This window comes from Zingiber officinale, chromosome 4B, assembly GCF_018446385.1.
Source record: "Zingiber officinale cultivar Zhangliang chromosome 4B, Zo_v1.1, whole genome shotgun sequence".
In the NCBI taxonomy this organism is placed as follows: Eukaryota; Viridiplantae; Streptophyta; class Magnoliopsida; order Zingiberales; family Zingiberaceae; genus Zingiber; species Zingiber officinale.
The window spans coordinates 109,898,525-109,921,185 of NC_055993.1; the positions used below are offsets into that span (position 1 = coordinate 109,898,525).

Consider the following 22,661-nt stretch of genomic DNA (forward strand, 5'->3'; position numbering starts at 1 on the left):
GTTCCTCTTGAACTTAATCACAACTAAACTAGAACTCCTCTAATCCCATTCCCCAACAAACAATTCAGCCAACCAATTGAACCTGACAACCGCCTATTATAATCTTTTGACTTCAAACCTGGCAGGCATCTATAATGTGTTATAAATTCACAAACGGAGAACAATACACTTAATCCATCCGTGGGATAATTAGCTACCCAAAGGCAGATATAAAATTATTGTGCAAGGAGATCTCATGATTTCGGACAATTCAAACCGCAACATTACAAGACTGAAGGGCATGATATAATAAAGTTTCAGGATACATAGCGTAAGATCTACGTCAATCACAACAGTGAAGAGAGATTTCGGGAGTATGTAAGGTAGAAGTTTCATTTGACATCCTTGCAAATTTATCCTTAATAAATAGAAATCGAAATCGCAAATGGAAGTAAAGAGCACAACTCGTGTCAGTATGGCCTGTACCTCCAATCCATTCTTGATCGACTGATCCCATTAGCTCCATAGCCATACTGCATGAGGAAAAGAAGTGCCAGGTCAGAGTTATGAATCTATTCTCACTTTCTAACTTTTGCACGTCTTGATTGATACGTGCCCACGTAATAACAGAAGGGTAAACCAAGGCACTCACGTCGTCAAAGTCTAGGCTGCCATAGAGTCTGCCATAGTTTCGCATGGGACCATGCCCTCCATAAACCTCAGCTGGATCCATGTATCCTCCTGCACTGGGCCCGGCATCATCTAGTGGTGTTGCTGAGTCTATAGCAACCTACTCCATATATCAGATATCACGTCAGAAACAAATTAAATAAATACATGACTTTTCATAACCATACATTGATTCCAGTTGGCAGTTGCCATAATATCTTCCCATAATAAGCATGTAGTGGATATCCAACTCAGTTACCAAGAAGTATAGCTCTATACAACCAATTTCAGATTGTCCTATGAATGTGTACCTCATGTCCAAGAATTTCATGAGTCCTACGGGATACACGATCTGCTACACCATCCTCAGCAAAAGTCACAAAGCCAAAGCCTCGATGGCCACTTCTCTTGGGATCCTATTAATGGTAAAGTGTTTATTCTAACATACAGATTTTGTTTAACCAATTTGAATATGAACACAAGTAATTACCTTTGGAACATAGACATCTGTGATATGGCCAAACCGACCAAAGTACCGGCGCAGATCCTCAGCACTTGCCTCCTGGGGAAGTCTACCAACAAAAATCTTTCTACCAATGCCACGTGAAGGCCCAAAATACTCTCCTACATCATACACAAAATTTGCATTACAAATGTACAACAGGGGACTATGCTGAGCAGTTTGCGTAACTTTAAATATTAGCATACTTCCATAAGAACCAAAGTGATCGTACAGCGTTGGAGCCCCAAGCGCTGCATACCGTGTTGCAGCTGAGATATAAGCATTGTATGCACCATATCCACTCTGTGGCGCTCTACTAGGATATCTAACTTCGTCATTCTACATTTAACAGAGACCAAAAATTATTTCAGGTGCAACATGAATCAATCATCATTACAATTATAAAGCCAAGTGGTCCCAGTAATCAAAGAGTAGAGATGGTTACCCTTGGGGTAGCTCGGTCAACAACTACAGTAGAACCACCAAGTTCATGGGACTCTGCCATAATCAAATCCACAGCATCTGTTAATTCAAGGAAAAGACACAGTCAATTTGTTTTAACATAGACAAAAGAATTCTGAAAAGAAAGATGCAAATTAATAATTTCAGAAGACTTATGAGAGCATTATTTGAGAGAAACAAAGACTGATGAAGGCGATAACTCAGGATAGCATACAGCCAGTAAAGTTACTAAATTCATCACAACATTAGCAGAATAAGACTGAAACAAGGATGCATACAGATCCTTAACAGAGAATTAAGATTCAGGTAACCATCCCCAAATAGGTGGAACAACAATATGATACACATTTTCTTTTGAAATGCATGGATCAGGATGAGTGTGATAGGGATATGCATGTAAATCCCTCGAAAGTAATATTTCGTAGTTTCTCTTGCTATGAATAGATCTACCTATATCGTCCAATTTAGATGGAGAAAATACTCCTAAATCTAAATCGGATGCATACAAATCCTTAACAGAGAAGTAAGATTCAGGTAACTATCGCCAAATAGGTGGAACAACAATATGATACACATTTTCAAGATATGTTGTGTCCTTGAATATGCAACAATATGCATACAAATCCTTGCACTGTAGAAGGCATGTTGTGTCCTTGAATATTCTTCAACAGAGATGACAAAGTTTAATCGAAGTAAACTATATTCCAAATGGGATAGGTCATAGGTGACAACTACAATATTTCCAACTTCAACTGTGTATTCTTAAGCACATATCTTCTAGCATTTGAAGATATGTTAACCTTCACTGGTATCACTATACTATTGAGATCTCTTAAATCATATTTATATTAACTAGAATTTTCCTTCATGGCATTGTACCCCTAATTGATTCGATCAATTAAACAATCAAATATCTTGACCATTTGTACACATGTTAATACTACAATAATTTTCCAAATTAGTCAATCCCATTCCAGGCTTGGTCAAGTTGGATGAGTGTCAACCTTTTCTAATCTTATTTTGTCCTAGAAATAGGATGTGTGTTCTAAAAATCAGCTTAAGCTAGGCCCCGCCTAGCCTAGGCGCTAGGCATCAGCCAGCTGCACCGAAAACATGCTAGTCGGCCAACCTAGGCGGCCTTGGCGCCTAGGCAGGATTAGGCGGCCCTAGGCGCCGTCTAATCGGTTGAATCGCCTAGGCGCTGCGGAAATAGTACAAGGTTTTCATTTTTTTTAGTTTGAGCTTTTAAATTTAAAGCTCAATTAAAAAAAAACTAAAATGTAACTTTTTTTGTGTGGGATTAAGTTTTATAAGCCCTAAACTTTGGTCCAACAAGAAAAGAAATAGGTTGGATGTCAACGGGTTGAACAATCTAATATTTGTCCAATTTAATGCTAGATTGTTGAACAAACAAAAAACAAAGAAAGAAAGGAATGTCAATGTCCTTTTTACAAAAGATACTTCAAATAGGTTGAATTGTGGATAGTGCGGAAGATGAAGTTGAACCAGGTTCCAAGATCACTTAGCAAATGGTTGATGAAGCAACTAGAACAGATGAAAATCTACAACTCCGAAGAAGCTACAGAGTGAGAACTTCACGAGAATAATTTTGCATCAGAAGAAGAGGAGGATCATAATGATGATATTGAGTTTGTGTCTGATGAAGAACAAGTTGTTAAAAATTATGGAGAAGACAAAGTAGAATAAATTTGTGATATTTTATTAGTTGTGTAATTTTAAACTCATTTTAAATTTGATGTTATTGTGCTGGAATTATAGAATATGATTTATTATGTAATTTATATTGATACTGTGGAATCCGTCTAGCGACACTTAATCCCCGCCTAGGCCTAGGTGCTAAACGTTGATCTGGCGCTAGTCGACTAGCGCCTAACGAATTTTAGACCTTGGGCAAAACAAAGAGATTAATTAGTAAAAACCATATATCTAAAAGAAAACAGGCTAAAGCATCAAAAGTTAAAGTTGAATCACTATATACCTCAATTAAAGTCGAATCACTAAAAGATGCTCTAGTGTAGTTTTTATCCTTAAAATATGATGCACAATGCATTTATTGAGTGTGCATCGATTGTTTGAGAGACCCGAATCATAAATGTGGCATTTACAATACTATAGAACATAAAAAAGATGAAGATAATACTTATAATATACAATATTAGTACATAATATCATATTGCTAAAAATATCATCCTTGAATTAATTACAACAAAATATTAATGTGATTGTGAAGAAATTCTATAATACCATATTAAAAAGTTAAATTTTGTAATGCTTAAGAAAATATAATCATATCGAGATTTTTCAAAGTTCAATATATATCAGTTCCATATGCTACAAATTGAGGATTTTGTTGTCAATGTAGTAATATTTTTATGCTGTCATTATCAAATTGATTTTCCTACAAGGTTTAAAAACATAATGCATTGCAATAATAGTCTAAAATGATAGAATAGAATCAATGTATTAACACAATGTAAACAGAGATAGTCAATTTTTAATTCGAGTTACGCTAGGTGAATGCATGTCAAGCCAGCAAAGCATTAAAAAGCAGTTCCTTGGAGAAGTAACTCAGGATCCTGTTATCATGCTGTTCTTCAGCCACAAAAATCAGCTTACAATTACAAGGAAAGAAGTTTTAGCAAAAAACAATAGAAAAAATTATCAATTCAACCAAGAATCAGGTAATCGAATACAAGACACCAGATTTTAGTTAGAATAGAAATAAAGAAATTAGCTAATCAATTGAGTTTTAAAATATAGTCAGTGTGATGCTTCCGATTTAGGAGTGGGAAAGCATTATTGTAGAATGAACCAAGCATTAATATAATTGTAGAATTAATCAAGCATATATAGATGAAATAAACAACCAACAATAATCTATTTGTCAATACCTGCATTATCAAAAGTGATAAACCCAATTCCACGATGCCCTTTGGACCCTTGATCCTAGATTGAAATTACAGAGTGAACAAGATTACAAATAGAATTAGGACAGTGCCAAATTTTATCATTCAAACTATACTAGAAACCGCAAATACAAATTGGATAATTCAATAAATAGCCAATTTTTAATAGCTAATTATATCACATCCCTAGTAACAATGACATTTCAGCATACTTTGCCATGTTATATGGGCAAGCCTAAGGATGGTAAAATTTGGCAGGCATCGATGAACCCATGTCAATCAGGTCTAATCGGAGCAGGTCTTCCCCCTAACACAGATGGGGCAGAGGAATAAGCAAAACTATAATCTGAAGATTTTATGCCACCACCATTTTGTCATGCTTGTGCTATACAGAATAAAGTTAAAATATATATTTCAAAAAGTTATAAAAGGTGATAGAGAAAGCTGTTCCTACCATAAAGGTATCAAGTTTATGGTTCATATTGTGGAATTGTAAAGAATTATTAAGGAGAAATAAGAGTAACCATATATGTTATTTTTGATAAGACAACCAATGAAAAAAAATCACAATAGAGCTGCTCGACAAATATTATGGTGGATCTTGGAGAGAAAAATAATATCTAGTAATTATATTAGTGTGATAAAAATATTTATTATAATTGTTGCCAATGTTAGAGCTAGAGGAAGTGTGGCATGATCTGCTAGTCAATATTTTCCTATTAGGACTATATGAACCAACCAATCATACTTCTAATAACCTAAGTGTATGCTATGTTATTTACAGATGGGCTTGTATTAACTAAGTGTAATACAATTAAATCTGAAGTTTGCATTCTGGAGAAACATTTTAGAAACTTAAGAAAAATAGAAGAAAAAAAAATAGTTAGGATAAATATAAAAAAAAGCTGAACATATGAAATATAGTTTCAAATAATTAATGGAATAGTTATGATGGGCAGACATGAAATCCATAAAAGTGGTTTAGGCATTTTGGATTATTACTCAACAAGAAAAGGATATTAAAGGATAGATAATTAATGAGATAAAAAATGGATTGTCAAAATGTAGGGGAGCTTTTGGAGTCATGTTTGAACGTCTTATCCCTTTTATGCTAAAAAGACAACATTAGATACTATGGTATGACCCACCATTCTTTATGGATGTAAACATTGGATTGTTAGGAGATATGCATAAAAAGTTAATGTAAAAGCCTAAAAGTTTAATTGATAGGAGAAATGCACAAAAGAAAAAGCAAATGAAACTCATGGTTTAAAATTTCGAGCCATGCCGGTTTTTGATATCGTACCATATCAATATAGTTTCAATACTTTTTAAATATAAAATATATTAATCAAAAAAAATATTATTAGAATATTTGATTACTATAAATACTTACTATTAGATTAAACTAATATTTTAAAAATATGATTGAGTAAAGTCAATTTAGGATTAACTAAAGTCCAGACATAATGATTAGGATCAAGTAGGTTTAAATTAAATTGAATTTATTTTAATCAGTTTAAGAAGGAATTTTTTTAAGAAATTTTTTTCCCATGTGTTTGAGAGGAAAGGAATAAAAAATAAATAAATACTGGGAGAGAGGAGAAAGAATTAAAAGGGGGAAAAATAACCATTAAAAAATAAACAATTTAAAAAATAAAGAAAAAAATTTTAAAAAAAAAAACCAACAGCCTCACGCGACCGCTGTGGGGCCTCACGCGAGGCATCCGTGTGGCCTCGTGGTCGTGGGACCTCGCGCGAGGTCTTCGTGAGGCCTCATACGAAGCCTCCGTGCGACCGTGGGGTCTCACACAGGGCCTCACATGATCATGTTGCCTCATGCCAGTGTCGATGTCATGCCGAACGATGGGTAGAATAATAAATTCTGCCTGTGCTAGTATGAGATTTTAAATTATGAATGTAACGAAAATAATAATCTTAAAATAGATGTGTGGACATACTAGAAAGAAAAAATACAATAAATACAAAAAGTATAAAATGCTAGGCAATAAAATGGTTTTACAAAAAAGAATAAGATGATATGGACATTGTCAAAGATGATCAATGCATATCATAGTTAAAAGAACTAAAGACCAAAAATATTAGTTAATATAATTAAAAAATAATTTAATTATTGAATATTACAAGTGGCTTACATAAAGTTCAAAAATGGAAAGATTTGATCTATGTAGCCTATCACAAAGAGTTTAAAAAAAACTTGATGATTATATAGTAAGGCGCTTTGGGAATAAATTTTTTCAATTCAAACATATATAGGGAATTTCTACCAAATATTTCTCTAACAAAATTCTCAAATATTTCACCAACTATTAAACAATAATGAAAATATAAAATTCACTAACATTCAAATATTAAAATAGTTTATCTTCATAAGCAAAATCAAACTTCAAATTAAAGAAAAATCAAAATGAAATGAAAATTTTAAACTAATTTACAATTTGAATTTGTGAGGAACGAAAAAACAAAATCATTAGAATGTAAACTCTGAACTAATTTACAATTTGATTTTGTTAGAGAAAAAAAACAAAACAGATAAGAAAAGTTATGGACTTAAATCTGTGAGGAAAAAAACGTACCGTTATGGCGAAACAAAAGGAAAAAAAGCAAGAAAGTGTAGCCAAATCTAGAAGACCGATGTTCATGTTCATGTTGATGTTGTAGGCAAGAGACGAGTTCACGTTTGAGAAGGGGAGGTTGATGCTGATTTTTTAAGGAGAGGAAGAGTCATGCAAGAGAAAATCAGTGAAATAAATTTGCAAGGTACCAAGGGAGGTTAATGTTCATTTTCTAGGGGAGAGGAAGAGTCAAGCAAGAAAAATGTGCCGCATGCATACAAGTTAATGCAACCTAATTAATTTAAAGGGGATTTAAAGATATGGGTTAGACTTTTTAAAAAAATTAATACTTCAATAAAGCGAGAAAAATTGCTCCTTAACCTCTCAAAAGGCGTGCACTTAGGCGCACTTCATTCAAGTACTGCACCTAGGTCACTGCCCAGGTGCAAATGGCGTGCCTTGCACCTAGGCACAGCCATGCGCATGCTTTTCAGAACTATGGTTGGATACATAAAAGATCTGTCGTTTAGAAGATAATATTGTTTTGATTCAGATCCTATGTAGAAATGATAAGAGGTTCATATGATCATTCATAGATTCATCAAAACCCACCAAGACTTTTATCCTAGTTAGGATCTAGATCATCTAGGAAAACTTTGGAAATTGAATAAAAAAAATACAGTCTGGTGCACAAAGCAATTTGCAAGCTGATAACCATGGCCTCAGATGGTGGCATGGGGGGAAAAGTTTTTCCAAATTGAATTCTGTCTCCTCCTCTCTTTTTCTTCCTATCACACTGCTTCTTCATGCAAATTACTCACCTTAGCCTTACCATAATGCAATTTCTCTCCCTACTAAGATCAACATTGCAATCACGAAAGTGAAAAAGTGCATGTTGTTGATTATCATAAGACCTACATGCCATAATTTTTGCGGCATCCACAATTTTGGTTAACACACTTCTTGGATAACTTATTCATCTAAAAAGGATTTTAAGATTTTTTATCCTGAAAAAAGATGTTTTCATCAAGAGATAAAAGAAACACACTGGATAACATTGTTCATAGACAATTTAATCAAACAAAAGTAGGAGGGTCCTAGTAGTTCCTTAGTAACTGAATTGTGAAAGCACAGTTGCATTGCTTAGCTTAATTACAAAACAAGCAAATGAGATGTGATACCAATATGCCAAATCACCTATCATAAAAAGAAACAAAGTGAAAAAAAAAAGGTAAAATAAAAAACATGCGAAAATCTTAATCAATGGTTAGTTCCAGAACACACTCAATAGTTTATTATTAAAAATGAAAGGAAATTTAGAGAAAAAGAAGGTAAATTTCTTCGCTCACCTTTGGCATGTACAAGTCTGTTATTTCTCCATAATTTTCAAAATAACTGCAAGTGTGCAATATGGTGAATGGAACTTCATCTGATGGTGAAATATCTAAAGAAGCCAAAAACCTGTTGTTATCAGATTGAATCCATGATAATGAGTATACTTACCTTCGAAACATTGCCTCTGTAACTGATGGTGCTATCCTAGCAACAAAAATTCTGGTAGCTTTCTTTGTTGGCCCCTTCATCTCTTCCTAAAAATTAATAATCATGAAACACACTGCTGAAAGAAAGAATATGAATTCCTTGCTGAAAAAAAGAAGCTAAAATAGTAATATACATGGTAATGCAGAAAAATTAAATGTAACAAGAAAGGAACATCAAGTGTACTTCATGAATTACCTTGGGTGTGGCCACCTTCACCTCAAGGGTTCTGTTGCCAAGAACATGCTCACAATCAAGTGCACTCTGGAAGCATAAAAGTTCATCTCAAAGCACGAATAAAATGACAGATTCAAGACAAAGCAGCGCACTGAAGGACAATTCAACCTTTGAAGTGACAATGAAGAGATATCACCCAAAAGTGCATCATAAAAATGCAGGAAAAAATTATTAAATAGCACGCAAGGATAAAACAGTATAAGAAATACTACAATTTATGCTGGGGGTACAATAAAATCAAACTTGTCAAGATTTAAAATCTTGAGTTGTGCTAGAGTTTCAGACTTTGATTTTGATACATTATCGGTGTTTCAATGTATGGCGTCGATGGATAATTGGATAGGAAAGGTCGAAGGAAATTGAAAAAGAAGAATAAGAATATAACACGACTATATACCTAATTCCCAATTATATACCTAACTCCAATATAAATGGTATATTTTTGACATTGTAATAAAATAGAAATCATTATTTCAATTCATCTTAACGTGTTTTATAGCATGTCAAGGGGGTGCTAAACAATAATATGACAGGATACTTATCTACATGATTGAGACAACAATACATGATAAATTATTTGAGTCAAGCAATATCGAGTTTGAGTAATTTATCGGAATGATACATTTCGAGCATATCGCCTAGCCCAGTATGAGATTTAAAACCATGAGAAGTCTAATGAATACTTAAAGAAAAAAAGCAAATTAAAAATTGCCAAGAGAGTATTGCAATAACTAAGGTCTAAAATTGCCATGTCGGAGATTTAGTTTATGACGAATAAAGTTTCGATACCATATCGTACCGAGATGGTTTCAATACTTTTTTAAATATAAAATATATTAATTAAAAAATATTTTTATTATTATTTGATTACTATAGATGCTTACTTTTGAGTTAGATTTGATATTATCTCGTGAAATGTTTGATCATTATTGAGTAAAAGTTGATTTAGGGTTGACTGAAATTCACCAAGTAATCATGGCACGATCAAGCAGGTTTGAATCGAATTTAGTTTGAATTTATTATGATCCATTTAAAATGAAATTAAATTTATATATAGAATAATTTAATTCATTAATAATAGTTTATTTTATAAGATAAGAAATTATATTATATTTTTTTAACTTTTCTAATAATCTTTATTCTTCATCTTTAAAGAGGTTTTATTTTACTATTTACCATGTGGAAATATGAAGCAACAAAATTAATCATAGACGGATGGAAGAAAAATATTATATTTCTTTTTCTCCCATTGACGAATGCAAGATTCAAAATCTAGAGCCATACCAAAACTTTAGTCTTGAACTGGACAATATTGTTTCTATATCGTATCAATGTTTCAATGCATATCGAAATTCTATATCACTCACCACAGACAATGTCTTCTTCCTTTATTTCATCCCCTCCCTCCTCCCTCCTTCAACTTCCAGCACCATGCATCGGAGCATCGGCATGATACTAGAACGGTATCTTTCTAATCAAAGACCGAAACTACAACACGATTCATAAACCTTAGTGCCCTGTGGTATCAAGTTTCAGTGATTTACCAAAACAATATGTTTCCACTGTTTTACCAAGCACTGTACAAGATTTCAAACCATGGATGAATGTAAAAAAAAAAAAAAATAAGGGAAAGCAATTTTCAATGGAAAAAATAAAAAAAATACAAAAACAAAAGGAAACAAAAAAAAATAACAAAATAAAAAGGAAAAATAACAAAAAGGAAAAAAAATAAAAATAAAAAAAGGACTTGGCCGCCGCGGCCACGTAACCCGCCACAAGGTCACGGTGGGCCTTGTGGCTCCGTGCCTAATAGTGTCGTGTCACGGCATGGATCGACATCTCATACCTTGACAGTAACTAAAGGATGCAAAATGAATCATAGAGAAAAGATTAGTTAAGAGAGAAGTGTCTCCGCGATGTTTGGATAATTTTTAGATAGAATATGAGATCTCAAAATGAAGTAATGCTCCAACATCAACATTAACAGTATGACAATTATCATTAGCATTGGAAATCTCTTGTAATTGCTAGTGATTGTCACAGAACTGACAAACAGGACCATTTCAAGCAGCCTACTTTAATTCACACATGGGTGTGTGAAAAAACATATTCTAGAAACCACAATAGATAAATGGCAAAATTTAAACTGAAATTACAGGATTAAAGACTTCCCAGTAAATCAATATTGAACTTTGTAACATATTTACAAAAAAAAAAGGAAAAAAAATCTGGAGATTAATTGCAATCACCTTAGCATCCTCTGCTGATGAGAATGTCACATAGCCAAATCCTCGTGAACGACCAGTTGAGCGCTCCTAAATGTGATTGATCAGTTAAAGAAGGAATTCAATCAACGTGGAGATATATAAAGCATCACAAAATTGTAATATAATATAAATAAAATCATTCACGAAAATATAAATATGGCAATAAGATAATACAATAGTACTTCAACATCTTATCAAGACCCAAAGTTTTCAGTCATATTGAAAATAAGATTTCTCAATTATGGACATACTACCCAAGAGGGAGAGGGAGAGATATTTTCCTAACATAGACTAGGCAATTGAAATAAACAAACAAACAAGAAATTAATAAAAAAAAAATTGATATACTACTGGTCTCCATTTTAACAGAAAAATTGTTTACGATTGCCTTGAACATAATGACAAAAAAAACTTTACGACTTACACATAACCTATTGAATAACAAAAGTCTATTTCAACAAAAGAGAAAGAGCACTCAATGAAAGTATCAAAATTTGTTAGGCAAACATAAGGAGAGAATATACTTGAATAGAGTTCCTTTTCTTGGTCCACTCAATAAAAAAACGCATATTGAAAAGAGTTTGTTTGATAAAAGAATGAAACGATAGTTAAACTAACAATATCCATCATGCTATGTAAAGGTACAAATTGTTGATGTAATGATCTTCCTAAATGGTTTACGGAGATTGTTAGTGTAACAATATTCATAAGTGGTTTGGTTCAACCACAATGCCTTAGGATGTTTTGATATGTTTGACGATTTAAGTTTGGTGTGTCTATGGTCCTTTATGTATGCATCTAGTTTAGAAGGAATAAAAAAGTTACACATGGAGCTCATGGAGCTCATGACTTGATGGAGTCGAGTCATGTTGGTTTGGCCCAATAGCTTAGAGGTCTAGTACGAGTTGTATTTTGATGTGAGTAGTTGAAAACTTGGAGGCGAGACCTTTGGCCAAGAGGTTGAAGATATAGAGACAAGGAGTCTTTGGCCAAATGATTAAAGACCTAAGGGCAAGTAGACTTTAGGCGAGATATGAAACCTAAATGAAAGTCTTTGGGCAATATCATCAAGGATGATGTGGAGTTAGAAGACTTGGAAGTTGTATGAGTTGTATAAGACGTGTCGGACAAAAAAGTATGGCATTACAAGTCATGACACAGCGTCTTGTTTGACCCAGCACGACACCTAAACAAGTCAATCAAACCGGTGTCATTCATGACTTAGGCACAACCCATTTACACCACTAATTATACCAATGTGAATGAACATCTATAATAATATATTTTCTAACATTAGAGCTATGACAAATGTAGCATATAATTATATGATATTCTATCTCTTGATAATTGTACAACTACATAAACTTACTAATCATATTAGAGATAAACCTCCGTGTTAATTGATGAGAGAAAAAATAAATTATCATCAAAGCTTGAATTATAGATTGAAATTTTAAAACTAAATAAATAGGTTCAATAGAACCAAAATTTATAATATGAAATGTTTTCCAATATAAGAAAATGCATGGGATAACTAAAATGGTTTATATCATGATATGAAATTCATGTTAGATAAACTACAGATTTAAGTAAAGTAAAACAGTAATTATTATATGAAATGTATTTTCAATAATAAAAAAATGTATATGATTGAAATGAAATTTGTGTTAAAGTTTTAGAGAAGGATCTATCATTCAATATGAAAAGGTAATTAAGATATCAGAATAGGATAACCTGTAGATGATTTTAGTAAAGTGTTTCTAAAGTTGTGTGATCATTATCTGACATTAGGCTAAGGTAAACTCCATGTCAATAGTACGATTCATCATAATTTACGAATCTGAGTGTAAACCGACTGAGAAGCAGCACATACAAAATTAAAGTAGTAGAGACGAGAGAACTAAAATGGATACGACTATGAAGGTTAAAAATAAAGGAACACTATTATTCAAGAGGTGTAACTCTAATAGATGATAAAATGATAGAAGCTTGTTTAAAAAGGTTGAATTGAATTGGAAGAGGTATAGAGACAAAGAAAACTCCAATTAATGTAATTTTAAGTGATTCAATCAATAATGATTATTGTAGTAATTTAGCCTTGCATAGAGTTTAATGAAATAAAATCCATGTAGCCAACCCCAAATAATTGGGACTTACACAGCGATGACAATAAATAGATATGATGATGATAATGAAATCAGTGTTTATAATGTTAAAGAATGCATCTGAAGTTACGCATCAATGGCACTAACAATGTTAAATTTAACAACAAGATAACTCATGCACCACCAATTCCAAAAAACACTTAACAGTAAGACCTTGGTAGATTAAAGAAAATATTCCGCATGCAAAAAGCAAACCAAACTTACCTTCATGACCACACAATCATCCAAAGGTCCAAACTTGGTCATGTATTCCCTCAAACCTTCTGTATCCACATCCCATGGAATTCCAAGAACCTAAATGGAAAGCCCAATGCAATCAGTAAAACATTCCTCGAAGTAAAAGAAAGAAAATTAAAAAAAACACACTTCGATCAGAAATACTGACCACGAGCTTGTTAGCCATGATGGACGTAGAGAACACGGATCAAGGATAGGGAGAGACGCTATCTCAAACTTTATCGCTCACTTTATCCCTCTCCTCCCTTTCCTTCACTTAGTTCCCTCAAGATGGCTCTTTATGTCTATCTCTCTACCTCTATCCCTCTCTACAGCACTCTCTCAACCTCTCACTCTCCTGCAGAGGACCACACAACGCACAAGAATCGTTTGATTTATTTCCTACTTCCAGTGCTACCTCCTCCCTCCGCTTTGGCTCTCCACCGGGATCCGGCCGAGAAGCGAAAGGGTGGAAGAGGAGAGAAAAGGGAAAAGAAAAGGCCATACAGATCTCGCGCTCACGAACGCTCTTACCTAGCCGCTCTGCTCGCACTCTCGCCTCCGGTGGCCGTGGTGTCGCCGCACGCTCCCTCGTCGGCCACTCTTCTCCCTCTCCTCTCTTCCTCGCCGCAGGACAACCTAACTAGGGATTGGAACTAGAGATATTTAATCACACCCGTCCATTCCCAATCTGTTCCATCATCATCGCACGTTTGATCAAATGGTTCTCAGCTATTTCTACGTAAAAAAGGAAGGTACCCAAATCAAAGCCCGGGATCAAGTGGCCTTGTTCATTGAGATCAACAGGTTGGATTCAACTGTTTCTAAATGCTTCCTTTTATAGTAACGGCCATATCACAAAATTATTCTTTGTTGTAACGGACAAATCAAGAACGACGGACCAAGAAGGTACCCAAGATTATGGTTGATATTTAACAAAATAAAAACGATGAATAACTTTAAATCGAATATAATAAATTCAGAGTCATCGCTATTGTTTAATTGTCGTTGGAACAATTTCCAAAAGATCAAAAGTAAACACTTCTTGCGGCAAATGATCTTTCAAAGGAGAGAGCATCAGCTGTCGAAATTTTCTTTCTAATGGGATCTTTATATAGACCTTGGACCCGTTTAGGTTATCAGTCCATCAATAATAACATAAAATGAATTAACATATTAACCGGCTTTTACACACAAAAATCATATCTTTAATTCAGTCCACGATTAAAACATAAATTAGATCACTTTATTGAATTTAAATCTTAACAGCAACATCGTGTGTTACAACTTTAACATGTAAACCCACCAAACGGAGAAATAAATACGAACAGAATAGACATATGGGTCACCAAAAAAAAGAAAGGCATTGCTATATCAAGCACAACATCCTCACAAGGGGCTATATGAATCTTTAACAATCAGGCATACCTTCAGTGTACTATATATATATAGTACACACACCCACAACAATGAGTTATGTAATTTTCTTTTCTGAATCATTTCTATTCCCTGATTTGATGGCCTTTGTACATTGATTTTAGGTGGCTGGCAATTTGTGTGAATGTTGGTCTTTGCTCAGGATCAACTGCCCAGCATTGTTCCATTAGAATTCTCCAATCTTTGTCACATGAACCAGGCACAATTGGCCTCAATGTGTTATGCAAAAGACCACCTGGTTTTATTGGAGGAAAAAAAAAAAAAGAAGAAGACGAGCAAAGTTAGCAATTGCAGAGAAAATAAAGTTCAGTATGTTGTATCTTCAAGTTCAAAGCAAACTGCTTCTTGTAAGTTTGATTAACACACCTATTACTTCTCCATAATGCATATCCTCATAAGGCTCTTTACCCGTGAGAATCTCCCACATGACAATGCCAAATGAATATACATCGATCTGCAACCAATGTCAACAAGTAATAAATATCGTGTTCAACATTTCAAGTTCGGTATGAAAATAGTGGTAGAAAAAATTGACAGTCGAATGTCTTTCAGAACTACCTACCATATTTACCATCTGGCATTTCTATAGTTGTTGTATCATTTTATGTAGTTATAAGTCCGTCATGGACAATGAAGCTATTTTCTAAACTTCGACTTTTATCTGTTCTTTTTAGAATAACAAAGACTTAGCCATTTTACCTTTTCAGAAACTTTGTTGCTACTAATATAGAGCAACTCTGGAGCCATCCATGGAAGTGTTCCTCTCACACCACCAGAAACCATAGTGTGGAGTTTCATTTTCGACAATCCAAAATCGCATACCTGGATAAGATATCCACCAACTTCATTCAAATGAGTTTGTTAGGAAAGCAAAATGTTTATACAACTGAATATACTACTTGCCTTACAAATAGGTCTTGATGAGTCCTTGAAGTTTACAAGCAAGTTATCACATTTCAAATCAAAATGTACAACATTCCTCGAATGCAGATATTCCATGCCAATAGCTACATCCATAGCAATTAGCAGCCTCTTACGGAAATCAAGATGCCTAAGAAGTTTGTCATGCTACATTAGACCTTTCCAAACAAAATTTATTCATAGGTTAGAACTCGAAATGATTTTATACCTTTCCTTGCGTCGTAAAACATGCTTGAGAGATCCATGGGTCATATATTCTGTCACAGTTGCCATTGTTCCTCCTTGTTCATCCATCACAACACCATAAAAGGCTACAACATTTGGATGATGAAGTTTCGACAGGATACCGACTTCACGCCAAAACCCAGAGATCTGTATGAACAGTATGCTATGTTGGCTTCTTGTTTCATCAATACATATTCTGTTTGAACTTCAACTACACATTTTTAATTCTCAACAATTTGGTGAAGAAATTTGACAAGAACAAAAAAGAAGTGGGGAATCAAAATAAGTTATGATTTATTTGTCTTAGAATGCTACCATTTTTTCTGTCTGAGACGAATGACCTATAAAGTAACTCCTGTTTATCCGCTTAATGGCCACATCTGTGCCCCTCCACTTTCCATGGTACACAGTTCCAAATGTCCCAGCACCAAGTTCCCGCAGTTCCTCAAGATCTTCATTATTAATTCGCTGGTAATAATTCAGTCAATATAACCAAGAACTCATATAAGAAGATGCCATGTAAAGGATCTTGAATTTCCAAAGTCTAGAAACTTGAAGTTTCTGAATACTGATCTAAAATGTACCTGCAAGTTTCTTAGACTTGGGATTTCCGTGGAAGTATCAGGACCAGGATCATTCACTTCCTTTATATCAGAAGCAATTTCCTGTATCCAACCATCGTATCAATAAGGCATCTAGTCAGGAGAACAAGAAAGGTTCTGTATAAAGCATACAACTAAAACATATTAATACCTACCTCATATTCCGTAAGAGCTGTTCTTAAGTGTTCTCCGACATTTGCCAGGGAACTCTCCACCTGCAAGCAAGATCAGCATGATTAATTAAACTTGATTTGTACATCAGTTTCAACCATACTGTGAATTTTACATTTCATTACCTCATCAAAATCAACATGAGGATTCTTCATGCCAAGATCCCTATGTTCTAAAGAAGAGACTTTCATCAGAAAAGGTGTTTCATGAGGCTGTTTTTTAAGTGTAGGTTCTTCACTGGTTAACTCATCATGGCAGAGATTCATAAGAGGAGACTGGCATTCATTACTTGGCATTTTCAAGTCATTTATGATACCATGGGTGCTGGAGGTACTTAAATTAGAGAACTCTTTAGCAGATTTAACCTTCGGAATTGAAATGGAACCTATCTCATAGATAAACTGAGAATTACTAGAGTTTAGATGGTGGCTGTGTTCTTTAGGGGAAGGAGAACAATTTCCTTGAGGAACAACTGCAGTTCTTTCCTTTTGTTTCTGAATGCTTCCAAGGATTAATGGCAGAGATGCTTGTTTCACTGCATCTGATCCATCACCAACCAGTTCTTGTGAATACACTTTGGAAATACTTGTCTTACCATCAGAACTGGAACTATCTATGCTTCTGGTCCTGTCAGATGCATTCCAGATCCTACCCTGATTTAAAGGGTCTTTCTCATCATCCATGGATGAACTTGAGTTCCTACTGTTTTTATCAAACTGCTGCTGAAACTGGTAGCCCATTTTAACCTTCTTGTTGTCGTTGGATGCTAAATCATATGCCAAAGTAACATCTTCTTGGTTACTTTCACTATAACTTGAATTTTCAGATTGCATGAAAGAAACTGAATTATCTGATCTCGACATTGTAGATTCAAGCTCAATCCGATTTGTTTGGATAACTGGAACAGAAGCTCGATACCTCTGATTTTCTCTCAACTCATCCCTAATACTGGATTGATTAGATTTTGGAGATTTTCCAGCAATGGTTAAGTTACCAGACTCAGTAACCATATCTTCTTCAGGTAAAGAATGTAAAACTTCACCTAGTTCTTTTTTCTGATAGGAGAATTGCTCATGTGTTGGCCTTTGATAACCAATTTGATCCTTAGAGTTGGATAGCTGAAATTCTATTTTTTCCTGCTTTGATGTCATCTGGTCCTTGTAAAATGCTCTTGACAGCATTGAGAGTGGATCTTCAGTGTCAAGGCCAACTACTGTAGGCTTATTATCAGAACATCCAGTAGTAACTCTAGAACATATGCAAGGTTGGGGAAGTTCTTTAGGAGAGCTCTTGATTGCACTAAGGACATCAAGTGGCAATGATACACGAGTTTCCAAATGTTTCATATGATGATTTGGGGATATAAAATCTGGTGCTGGAGTACCATAGAGTGCTTCAAGTTGCAAATGTGAAACTGAAACATCATGTAACTGCACTGGTGAAGAAAATTTTTGTTCTGATTGAGGTGTCACCTCCTTTTTGTCAGCATCTTGCTGATGATGGATCAGCAGCTCATAATTAGATGGCACAGATGAAGAAAATTGAATTCCATTTTCGTCACTGCTGAAATTGTCATGATGATGGATGGAAGAGTATGGAGTTTCAGCCTTGTTCTTTCTTTTAACTTCATCAAGTTCAACACTAAAAATAAGGGACTGGTCCATCCCACTAGCTGATGTTCTTATCAAAACATCGCAACTCGAAGTTTTCTCAGCTACATCAAAACCATTGATTGCTGCAAGAAATTGAGTTTCAGAATCTCCTTCCATGGTGCCAAGAGTGACATGTGCGTTATCATCTGAGGAGAACAGGAACATCCTGGGCTTTTGTTCTATCTGATTGTATTCTAGAACAATGAACTCATCAATCATATGCTGCAAGTCTTCATCACAGAATACAGACACTAGAGCATCAATTTCCTCACCTGGCAATTGATACTTGATTGTCTGAGTTTGATTGAACATTCTTTTTGCTCTTTTCATGAGTTCTTTCCAGGGCATATCCTTGCTCAATTGGATAATGTGTGTGTCACCTCCCACATATCTCAGCTTTCCATCACTGGGTCTAGGTAGAAATTTACCACCATAACTGCAAAGAGATTTTACTCTTGTTGGTGTGCTCTTTAATGATGCATACCTCATGTTAAATCCCCGATAAGTACTATTGCTTCCGGCTGAGGCATGAGATACTGTCCTTGTTAATGCTACCTGATCACTGTTTTTGGTTTCAAGAAATACTTTCTTCTGCATTTCTTTGCACAATTCTCTTTTTTCAGTGGCACTAATGGGAGAATCTGAAACAGTTTGAAGTCCGGCTGCATTAGATATGGCTCGCCTTTGTCTTAAATCTACAGAACTAGAGCTAGTGATTTGATGTTCAGAAATATTTGGAATGCAAGGACTCCTGGAAACATTCTTATCTCGCATGAATTCAAATGAAAACTCCTCACCAGTTTGAATAGAGTAATTCAAAGCGCGACTAGAAGGATTTTGTTTCAGAAACTCTGCAGGTCTAGTAGCTACATTTCTAGTTTCTGCTGAATCATACTGGAGCTTTTTGGAGTTCCTCAAAGAATCCATTATTTATCTTTTATTATCTCTACATGCTTCTGATAAACATCCTGAAAAACCAGGCAACTTCATCAAATAATTGCATGTAGATGTTGGTAATACGACAAGCCAAATCTGTTTGTTGTTATAAAAAAAGCTGATTCCACTAGTTTGTTTCGTCTATTCACACTCATTTTACTCAACCTGCACAATTGCAATGTAGCAGATGACACATATACTAATTGTAATTCACCCTGCAAGATCTTCTGTACTCTACTCTCACTATAACCTATCGAATTGCATATGCCAAAATTAAGCTACATTTATTGATGTTCCTGTAACCAATTTACTGGCTCTGTGTTTCTTTTCTTTGACGGAAAGGAAGGCTGAATTGTTGGGATCACCAGTGTCACTAATACCACTAGAAGAGATCTGGAATATTGTTCTAATACAACTTGGTAAAAATGGCCACCTTAAACTACCAACTTGTAGATCCAAATTTGATGCCTCTAAAATGTGGAATAACTTTTGCCACAACCCTTTTAGTGTAATCTTCATCTCCCTTGGTAAGATAACACAAACACAAAGAAAGACAAGAAATTTAGGTAATTTGATGTAAGCCTATGTCCATAGATAATCCAAGTCTATGGTCCTTTGGATGCTTAATGTCATTCGTTGTCCACCTATGAGCTCACCTTGTTCTAGGCCGTCGAACCATCCATTGCTCCATGTTCCTCGTCCTAGACTCCACTTTGCCTGGAGTTTTTTAGTCTCTTGGATACCTCATGTCATCTTTCACCAATCACCTCCAAGTTCACCTCGTACCAGAACTCTAAGTCATTGAGATAAACCAAAACAATTTGGCTGCGTCAGGTCAACCATCACAGTCGACCCATGGGCAACCTACTAAATCCCTACAAACTTTATTTGTCCTTATGATCTTACCTTTAAGCATTTTCCTAATGACAATTTATCTTAATGAATAAGAACAATGAACAAGTACTCCAATCTTGTTGTTGCATACACTATCCGGATACTTCCATATTATCAAACTCCACCAAACTCTATGATAGTTCAGACGTTGGCACCACTCGAGCTTGTTTTCAACTTTCATTGTCCCTCAAGACTTCCAAAGCCCCAAAAGTTAAAACTAGCTATAATTCACAATACAAAAGCAAATAAAAGCTCCACCAGAGAGAAGCAACAAAAACACAAGAGACCATTAATCCCTTTCACGATAGAAACAAGAAAGCATGAGTAACTCTGTATTACTGGCAAAAGGAAAAGGTGAATTGAGAGTGTCATACCTGTGTATCGGTTGCTTCAGACACAAAGAGAAGAGGAAACAGGAGTCAATGTAAAGTGTTTGAGGGAAGGAAGTCAGCTTGAAGCAGGCCATTGGCTGGGCTCTGGCCCCTTCCATCAGCGAAAGGGATTGGTGTGGGACTCACAGCCATGAAGAGCTTGATTGGTCCAATATGGCTTTGATTTCCCCAGTCAAGCAATAATACAAACAGATTAGATGCCATATTCCTTGTTTGTTTTTCATAAACTATTCATTGACCATGACTAGCTATAGCTTCTTCTGTGAAACATAGTAGAGACGCCACTAGTGAGTATTTAAATACTAGACTGACCGATGGTTTCAAAAAATAAAGAACAGTTGATAAGAACCTTGCAAGTGTCGGAATATATAACAGGTTTGATCAGGCAATGTGATACGAGACGGTGATTCTTGCCATTAAACAATCAAGACTTCAAGCAAATCAAGTCTTCTCATGAATGCAAATAAAAAGGTAGAAAATTAACAGTAGAACACCCGCCCAAATAAGTCCTTTTAATGACTTGCTAAGTGCTAACGCTATTCCAACATTTTTGCGCGGACTACGAGCATATTAAAAAAAAAAAATTTAATTTTAAATAATTTTAATTAAGTTATTAAAAAATATATTGATACGTTGATGATGAGGGGCCCCACCTCGTTGTCATGGTGGAAGTCAATGGAGGTAAAAGTCAAGACGATCATCGGATGGACGGCTCGATACGGTGGGATGGACGGTCTTGGCCGGTCAGGCGAAGCATATTCCGACCGAGGGTTAAGCATCGACCCATCGTCTCCAACACGAAGTAATCAAGTCGACGCTCAAGGGACGCGCAAAAGCCGAGACGAACGGCTCCTCCGCTCGGCCTAGCAGCAGACTCGGCATCAGTCGAGCATGTGGACAATGAACTGCCCGCCGAGCGGCTATCCCGCTCGGCCAAGCAATAGAGCATATGGACAGTGGGCTTCCGGTCGAGAGGTCATTCCGCTCAGTCTAGCAACGAACGACACTTGGATAGGAGGCTTTCAGCCGAGCGGCTATCCCGCTTAGTGTGGCAGCGGACGCAAGGATATCAAAATCCTGGCCGAGCGGTCATTCCGCTCGGCCAAGCAACAGACACAGCGGGATATTCTTCGACATCCTTTTGAGAGCTAGTACAACTGACAGACGGTATGGTCAAACAGAGGATCATATGACGGAAGCTTCCACTGTCACTCAGAGATATGTTCGGGTCGTTAAGGTAATGTATCAGGGACACTTTACTGACATGTCTCTTCAGAGAAAGCTTGGGATAGTGTGCCCGCTTTAAGAAGCGTGCACACACGCTACAAAAGCCCTATATAAAGGGGGGTCTAATCATCGGCGGAGGTATGCTTTTCTCGCGATTTCTACTGTTGCACTACAGTTCTCTTTGCTTCTTTTTACCTCGCTAGAGACTGATTTGAGCGTCGAAGGGCCATCGTCGGGGAACCCTTCCTTGGCTCGGCACTGACACTGCTTGTGTTGCAGGCGAGAGCGAAGTCCACCGGAGGTCAGCAAGAGCGCCACATCCCCAGCATCCGTCTCCTCGACTTTCAGACAGAATCATATTTGGCGCTGTCTGTGGGAACGTCACCTAAATCCGAGCCAAAAAAAATGGAAGACGTTGGACGACTTACCACCGTGACGCTCACTCAAGAGGAGCTGGAGATGCTTGTGCAAGCACGGGCAGCAAAAATGATGGAGCAGCATCAACAACAAACGATAGTCGATCGGCCAGCACCGTAACCTGCAACCTCGGCGGTCGATAGGCGAGCGGGGCAAGAAGACCAAGTGGAGCAACTCTCAGTATGGGAGCAGAACCGAAAGCCAACCGACACCCAAGGGGAAGCGCCGCCCACCGCGATCCCCTTCCA

At 35.9% G+C, this 22,661-nt stretch overlaps 2 protein-coding genes across 2 annotated transcripts; both read right to left on the bottom strand.

Moving 5' to 3' along the window:
- Positions 1 to 263: 263 nt before the first annotated feature.
- LOC121976031 (RNA-binding protein Musashi homolog 2-like) lies at positions 264 to 14,208 on the bottom strand. Its single transcript, XM_042528012.1, has 14 exons — positions 14,074 to 14,208; positions 13,709 to 13,897; positions 13,528 to 13,617; positions 11,141 to 11,206; positions 8,853 to 8,918; positions 8,619 to 8,704; positions 8,465 to 8,510; positions 4,525 to 4,579; positions 1,596 to 1,672; positions 1,357 to 1,489; positions 1,139 to 1,272; positions 960 to 1,064; positions 632 to 769; positions 264 to 512 (listed from the first exon to the last, which is right to left on the bottom strand). The coding sequence occupies exons 2-14, from the start codon at positions 13,724 to 13,726 to the stop codon at positions 450 to 452; spliced, it is 1,077 nt and encodes a 358-aa protein (XP_042383946.1). The 5' UTR covers positions 13,727 to 13,897; positions 14,074 to 14,208; the 3' UTR covers positions 264 to 449.
- A 555-nt stretch (positions 14,209 to 14,763) lies between these two features.
- On the bottom strand, positions 14,764 to 21,269 carry LOC121976032. The gene is made up of 11 exons (XM_042528013.1): positions 21,119 to 21,269; positions 20,752 to 21,029; positions 17,021 to 19,515; positions 16,880 to 16,939; positions 16,707 to 16,787; positions 16,438 to 16,590; positions 16,106 to 16,269; positions 15,880 to 16,027; positions 15,676 to 15,798; positions 15,343 to 15,430; positions 14,764 to 15,211 (listed from the first exon to the last, which is right to left on the bottom strand). The coding sequence occupies exons 3-11, from the start codon at positions 19,472 to 19,474 to the stop codon at positions 15,042 to 15,044; spliced, it is 3,441 nt and encodes a 1,146-aa protein (XP_042383947.1). The 5' UTR covers positions 19,475 to 19,515; positions 20,752 to 21,029; positions 21,119 to 21,269; the 3' UTR covers positions 14,764 to 15,041.
- Between the last annotated feature and the right edge of the window lie 1,392 nt (positions 21,270 to 22,661).

What these genes read in the sequence shown, in the direction of transcription:
- LOC121976031 (XM_042528012.1), bottom strand. An exon ending in CATCAGCAGAGGATGCTAAG is followed by an intron (nt 8,919 to 11,140) that starts GTGATTGCAATT and finishes TTATGCTTCCAG; the next exon opens with AGTGCACTTGATTGTGAGCA. An exon ending in TGAAGGTGGCCACACCCAAG is followed by an intron (nt 8,705 to 8,852) that starts GTAATTCATGAA and finishes ATTAATTTTTAG; the next exon opens with GAAGAGATGAAGGGGCCAAC.
- LOC121976032 (XM_042528013.1), bottom strand. Translation starts at nt 19,474, where the DNA reads ATGGATTCTTTGAGGAACTCCAAAAAGCTCCAGTATGATTCAGCAGAA. An exon ending in CAGCTCTTACGGAATATGAG is followed by an intron (nt 16,788 to 16,879) that starts GTAGGTATTAAT and finishes GGTTGGATACAG; the next exon opens with GAAATTGCTTCTGATATAAA. An exon ending in GTTTTACGACGCAAGGAAAG is followed by an intron (nt 16,028 to 16,105) that starts GTATAAAATCAT and finishes CAAACTTCTTAG; the next exon opens with GCATCTTGATTTCCGTAAGA.